The sequence below is a fragment of the Lolium rigidum genome, chromosome 3 (genome assembly GCF_022539505.1).
Source record: "Lolium rigidum isolate FL_2022 chromosome 3, APGP_CSIRO_Lrig_0.1, whole genome shotgun sequence".
Lineage (NCBI taxonomy): Eukaryota > Viridiplantae > Streptophyta > Magnoliopsida > Poales > Poaceae > Lolium > Lolium rigidum.
The window spans coordinates 255,974,618-255,981,694 of NC_061510.1; the positions used below are offsets into that span (position 1 = coordinate 255,974,618).

The 7,077-nt window shown below is 51.6% G+C and overlaps 1 protein-coding gene across 1 annotated transcript; it reads left to right on the forward strand.

Annotated features, from left to right (window-relative positions):
* The first annotated feature begins 1,563 nt into the window (after positions 1–1,563).
* On the forward strand, positions 1,564–3,063 carry LOC124699359 (putative methyltransferase DDB_G0268948). The gene is made up of 2 exons (XM_047231672.1): positions 1,564–1,801; positions 2,068–3,063. The coding sequence occupies exons 1-2, from the start codon at positions 1,652–1,654 to the stop codon at positions 2,716–2,718; spliced, it is 801 nt and encodes a 266-aa protein (XP_047087628.1). The 5' UTR covers positions 1,564–1,651; the 3' UTR covers positions 2,719–3,063.
* The last annotated feature ends 4,014 nt before the right edge of the window (positions 3,064–7,077 follow it).

Here is a 7,077-nt window from a genome sequence, read left to right on the forward strand (position 1 = left end):
CGGATTGTACTCTTAATTTCTGACGCAGACTATGATTCTTTTGAGCGAGCGATTGGATTAATGGGCTGGCCCCACCAGGGATCGCCTTCAGGCGATGGATTGCTCCCGCACGCTGTTGAGCGCGCGTTAGGGTCAACATTCCACCCCTCTCCAGATTGGGCCCTATTCTCCAAAACTGACGAGTCCTCTTTTGCGTTACAAGCACAGGAGGATGCTTTTAGAGTTTTTTTTTTTGCGATGACAAACACAGAAATACAACGACAAATTACACAAAGGCCCTCAAGAGAAACAAAAAATACAGCCCAGCCCTTATGCAACTCGACGACGCCGGAGACGACGAGCGCTATCGGTGGCGCGCCGCTGCTCCAACTCCGCACAAAGCCTTGGATCCGGAGCCCCCCGAAGCCAGCGGGAAGTCGCCGATCACCGATCCCAAAGGATCTACACCTGAAGTCGCCGTCGTCGTCACGCCGTTGCAGCTCTGAATCCGTCGGAAGCTCCTAAGCCGGATCCGCCGCCCCGCGGACTCCGGCGAAGGGGAACAAGCCAAGAAGCTCCGCGAGCCCACGACTCGCGAAGGCAGCAGGTCAACGCCGGAGCTCCTCGGAGCACCACCGTCGAGGAGAAGGGCCGCCACCTGCAAAACCGACACCGACCGCGCCTCCTCCGCCATGGCGCCGCCGGCCGAAACCCAACTCACACCTACATAACACATATGCACAGATCCGTCGATCCCCCGTCCTCCCGCCGCCGGAGCGGCCGCCGGAGGGCGAGGGATCGAACGGACCGACGGCGATGCGGTGGTGCGACTCGGGAGTTCCAAAAGTCGCCCTCTCTCTACTGTAGACGGGGAAAGGAGACGCTCCAAGGTGATGCGAGGGATCGAACTAACTTTGAATGCTTTTAGAGTTGTGTTTAGAATTTCGCTTCGAACTCTTGTGACATTATTGACACCTGTACGGCTGTACCGTCTGTGGTGTAGCATTTTTCTTGGAAACTTTTGTGACATCTATGATGCGGTTTTCGAAGTTGGGAGTACGTGAGACTTGGGAGTACACTAGGAGACCGAGACAGTGTTCCACCCAATCTTCCATTCCACCACAGGTCTTTCCACAAACAACAGTCAGCTCAAGAAGCAATAGGGCCGTAAACCTATTCCTAGGGTAGATTCCTCCAGCGCAGGGGAGATCAAGACAGTGAAGGTATGCAGTGAAAGGAAGTTTCGTTTTTTTCTGGGAGGTCACGTCAGTGTGGCTATCACCAATCCTTTTTCGTTTCTGCATCCAAATTGGCCCCCGCTACCGCTACGTTGGTATCTTCCTGGAAGGAAGGCCCAAGCGAAGCTCAGCCCATGATGCCTGATGCTTCCAGTCATGCGTGAGCTTACAGAAGCACGTTGTGCTTGTGTGCCAATAATGGAAGCTTGGGAAGAAAGTATGACACTCTCTGCTGGTTCTGGTGAAGATGGGCTGCGGGTACTTGCGAAGAACTATCATCTCCGCCTCCACACGGGCACACGGCGCTGCTCAAGCTCTCTATAAGTGTGTAGTCGGTCATCTTCTATCTTCAACCCGATCAAACACAAGCAACTAATTCAGATTTCAGACGCACAAGGTATTCTAGAAAGAATTCAGACGCGCAAGTGAGGGAGATGGCGAATCTGTTCCTGAACCAGGCGAAGCAGTATGCGGCGACGCGGCCGGCCTACCCGACGGAGATCTTCGAGTTCATCGCCTCCAAGACGCCCCGTCATGACCTCGCGTGGGACGTCGGCACCGGCAGCGGCCAGGCCGCAGCCTCGGTGAGCTTTCCCCTCTCTCCATTCTTCTCGAGTCTCCTTTGCAGGATTGCGTCTTCTTTCATTCACTAGTCCATCTCCATTCTCCAGCAATTTACAAAACCGATCTTGCACCTTTTTATCCGAATGTCCCTTTCCCTTGATCCTTTCTCCGCCTCTGGCTTCGTTTCAGCCATTCAATCAGCATCACCATTGTAGACTTTGTGCAGCATTAATTTAGTAGTAGCTAGCATCAACTGACTTGTGCTGGTCTCGTCGCCGGCCTGCAGCTAGCGAAGCTGTACAAGAACGTGGTGGGCACGGACACGAGCGCGCAGCAGCTCTCCTACGCGCCGCGCCTCCCCAACACGCGCTACGTCCACACCCCGCCGGACCTGCCCCTGGAGCGCCTCCACGCGGACGTCGCACCGCCGGGCTCCGTCGACGTCGTCACCGTCGCGCAGGCCTTCCACTGGCTCGACCTGCCGCGCTTCTACGCGCAGGCCCGCTCCGTCCTGCGCGCGGCGCCGAGCGGGGTCCTCGCCGCATGGTGCTACACGGAGCCGCGCGTCGGCACCGCCGTCGACGCCGTCTTCTGGCGCCTCTACAACGCCTCGCAGCCGCACTGGGCGCCCAACCGCAAGATGGTCGACGACGAGTACCGCAGCGTCGACTTCCCGTTCGACCCCGTCGACGGGGAGGCGCACACGGGGCCGTTCGAGTTCTCCACGGAGCGACGCATGGACCTCGGCGACTACCTCACCTACATCACTTCCTGGTCCGCGTACCAGACGGCCAAGGAGAAGGGCGTCGAGATGCTCGACGAGGACATGGTCAAGGATTTCGCGGCGGCGTGGGGCGGCGACCGCGACGACATCAAGACGGTCAGGTACCCCATCTTCCTTAGGATCGGCAAGGTGAGGCCAGAATCAGATGCGTGATCGATGCAAAGCGAGACCGATGCTTTCGAGTTTGGACTTTGGACGTGAGGATGGTGCAACTGCAAGACCTATATTGATGCCGATCGAGAAGCCTATGCATGTGGCACCATTTTACTTGCATTCCAGAAAGAGAAATAAACCAATTGAGAATAAACTAGTCATCAGCCCGTGCTCGCCTAGTTATTATGGATCATATGATCATTAATAAAAAAACCATGTAAATTCATGGTTCTGGAATAATATCCAGCTGGTAAATGGCAAGTTATTCAACACATCGAATGGGAAAGCACAATTGTTGCATGTATCTATAAAGCTCCATCGCTGATGAAGAGCAATGCCTTTTTTCCCCTTCGTGTTGCTCAATCAATCATTGCTGATTCGATCTATTTTTCACCGTCACAATGGGAAGATGCATATTCCCGACTTAACATTAAAAATATGTGAACTTGATCCATATGGACACATACTCTCTCCATTCTCAAATAAGTGGATATCTAGTCCTAAATTTTGTCCATAAAAGAGTATACTCCTATCTTTCCAATGCACTTTAATTGATTCTCTCTCATCGCACGGAAATCAAATTCAATAATGTTAAACACATATTCTTCTAGTTTTCTACTACATGCACTTAGCTTGTTGGAGGTGAAATAATTAAGGAGGAAAGATGCATATTCTCAATGTATTTTTTACTCCACTTCATAGTTTTTTTTGAAAAATCCGCATGTACACTTATTTGTGGACGGAGGGAGTATGGTATACCAGACATAACTTATTATCTTAGACAAAATTCGGAAGCATGTTATCTCAACCATCAACAATATTGTGAAAATATAATGCCTATGTACTTTTTTTGAACTCGTGCCTATGTACTTTATATTAACTCGTGCCTATGTACTCTTTTTGTAGAGAGGAAAAACATTGCCGAAGTAAGCCAACAATGATCCTGAGATTTCTGGTGCCTGGGAGGAAACTAGAACCCGAGGCCCCATAATATAACAAACCCGAACTCACTCTCAAGTGCTTACAAATCCCAAATCCAAATAATATATCCCTAAGGCCATGGTCAAGGAGCTGCTATATGCCGACCAGGCCGGAAAGTACGGGGTGCCGCACACCCCTAGACCCGGTAGCTGTTAACTGGGCCGCAGCCAGCCCATCAGGTAAACCTCCTTTACTTTTCTTTTTCATTTTTGCTTTTTTCTGTTTATACTTCTATTTTAAAAACTAACATTTTTTAGTTCCTTTTTTATGTTTTCAAATTTTATCAAAACTTTATGTCTACTTATTTTAAAAATGTTCGATTTTAAGTTTGTTTAGAATTTGAAAATCGTTCGAAATTCAAAATTCGTTCAAATTTCTAAAATCGTTCAGAATTCAAAATTATGTTCAAATTTTGAATTCTTTCAAATTTGGAAATTTGTTCAAAATTTAAAATTTATTACATTTTGAAATTCGTTCAAATTTTAAAACTTGAACATTTTTCAATTTAAACATTGTGTCAAACTTGAAAACTTTGAAATTTTTGAAAATTGTTTTTAAACAGCAAAATAAAACGAGAAAACAAAAAGGAAACACCGAAAACAGAAAACAGAAAAAAATAGAAAAGAAAACAGAAAACAGAAAAGAAAAGAAAAGAAAAAAGAGAAAAAGGAAAAAATTGTATGTCTAACCGGGCCAGCCCACACCGCGTGCGGGGTTGTACGACGCGATGCAGGTGCCAACCTGGTCGGCATATAGGAACCGCGCCATGGTCAGACCACCCCTTTTTTCGCCAAAACAAGTGCAATTTACGGATACTGATAATTTCCGTTGGTTGTTCATTTTGGGAGGCCCAAACCAACTCGATACTTGTTTTTTTTTTCATTTTCTTTCTTTCTTTCTTCCATTTCTTTTTTGGGTTTCGCCTTTTCTTTTATTTTTTCCTTCTCTCTACTTGTGTTTTTTACTTTATGTTTCTATTTTTGTCCATGTACAAAATTTTATATTTTAATTTTATGCGTTTCCTTTTCAGTAAATACATTTTTTTTGAAATACTAGTCTTTTCCTCATAAATACTTTTTCTTCATTTTAACTTCGTGTTTCCTTTTTTGTTTCAACGCTTTAATATACATGAACACTTTCTTTGATATATATGAACCAAGTATTTGATTTATATGAATATGAGTATCATATTTATGTATAAGAATATTATTTTGAACTACATAAAAACTAATTTTCATGTAAATGAGCATTACTACAAAATATACGAAGAGTTTGTTCAATACACGTGAGCATATTTTGAAACTAGTTGTACTGACATTACTTTAATTTGGGCTAGGCCCAGTAACCAGTAGGCTGTGTCCAATCCAGAGGCGTCTAATTGGACGTTCTGCTGAATCCCTCAAATGAAAAAGAAAGACGTAGCAACCGCTGAAGAGTGTCTTTTTCCATCCCAAGTTGCAACATGCTGAGAACCAAGCGCTAGTTTGGTGGTCAGAGACTCTGGAGTATGTTGAGCCAGCACACCTGGGTTAGAGCATCCCCACTCGTTGGCGCTCCCCACGCCCAAATCCAGCGAAATTTTCGTCCGGATTGGAGGAAGATTTGGCGTGGGGAGGAGTAGTTTCCCAGCCGCGTGCCCAGGCGAAGTCGACGATGCGAATTTGAAAACGGAAACTTGACAAACTACGGCTAAAAACGGGCGAATATAGACTAAATTTAATGATATTTATTATATAACGGGCGGAGTTCATACATAGAGGCCGAATTCGACTATATTTCGAATTCGGCTAGGGGAATTCAAATGCTAATTTTAAAACACGGCGCTCTATATGCCGAAATGGCGGTAGAACACCGTGTAGTCGACGCCGTCGTCGTCGGAGCCGTCGTCCTCGACCTTCGGCTGCGCGGCCTCGGCTCGCTGTCGCCCGGCCGGCGTCTCCCCACCCCGAGGATGGCTTGTACCATTCGTCGTCGGAGGACTCGACGTCAACGAAGGGGACAGCCGACGCCGGATGGAGGTGTCGCAGACGGCGGTAGCGCGCGACGCCGTCGTCGGCGGCTGGAGCCGGCGCGGGCGGAGGTTGGAGCGGCGCGGGCGGCGGTTGGAGCGGCGCGCGGCGGCGAGTTGGCGTGCGGCGGCCGAGGTCCGGCAGCCGCCGCCGCCGCTCCGCCTCCTCGCGCTCCCGGCCGCGCCTCGACCACGCCAGGGCGGCGTCCTCGGGGAGGCGTTGTCGGCGGGCACCAGTGTCGTTGAGTGACCCGGCAATCGCCTCCGCCACGGCAGCGTCCTCCGCCCGCTCGCCTCCTCCTCGGCGAGCCTGTTTGCGGCGGCGTTGGTGGCGGCCGCGGCGTCCTCCTTCTCGCCGCCTTCCTCTTCCGCCCGGGCTGCGAGGGTTGGTCGCGGATGACGAGGGCGCCGCCTGCTGCGCCCTTCGGTCGGCGGCGGAGACGCCGGCTCCTTCTTCACGCGCGCCGGCGTCGAAGGCGACGTCGCCTCCTTCTTCACCGGCGCCAAGGATGACCTCGGCGCCGATCCGGAAGACGACGAGCCGGCAGCCATGCGCCGTGGCTGCCGGACGTTTCCCGGCGGCGGCTCGCCGATGCCCTCGACGCGAGGGGCATCGTGAGCACCGGGTAGTTGCCGCCCTCGATGTGCTCGAGGACGTTCGCCGGCGTCCTATCCGGCGCACTCCACCAACGTCCGGCGGCCCGCGGCGTTGTTGCGCGGAGGGCGGAGGCGGCGGGCCGTCGTATGAGGCGAGCTCCCGCTCCCACCGCTGGAGGAAGTAGGAGTTCCACGCCGTGTAGTTGTCGGGGTGGTGGCGCGGCTCGGCGCACTCCTCGTCCGTCATGGTCATCCGCGCCTCCTCGATGGCGACGTCGAGGGCGTGGCCCCGAGGCGGCGGCGGGATTGGTACGCCGCCAGCACTGAGCCGCCACCCGCCGCCTGGAGGCCTCGTGTCCGGCGGGTAGGGGTACCCCGCCTGGTGGAGGAGGTGCCCCTCCCACGCGTGGAGCGACCGGCGGGGGGAGCCGTTGTTGGCTGCGTCGTCGTCGTCGTCGTCGTAGAACGCCATCGGGAGAGTAGAGGGAGAGTGGAGGGAGAGTGGAGCACGGGGTACGCCTCGCGGCGAGCGGAGCGGCGTATATAGGCGCGGCTGGCACGGGGGATTAATGCCGCGTGGAATGCGACGCGTCCGCGGCGAGATGACCGGCGGCAGCCTTTTCTGCGCGCGAAAGACGATGCGTGCTGATACGTCCAATTTGCATCACTATTTTATATCATAATTTGCTGTTATTCATTGATATATTTCATATTTGGAGATAATACTTATGTTATTTCATCTATTTTGCATGATTCATGATTATTGGAGGATC

What these genes read in the sequence shown, in the direction of transcription:
- LOC124699359 (XM_047231672.1), top strand. Translation starts at nt 1,652, where the DNA reads ATGGCGAATCTGTTCCTGAACCAGGCGAAGCAGTATGCGGCGACGCGG. An exon ending in GCGGCCAGGCCGCAGCCTCG is followed by an intron (nt 1,802 to 2,067) that starts GTGAGCTTTCCC and finishes GCCGGCCTGCAG; the next exon opens with CTAGCGAAGCTGTACAAGAA.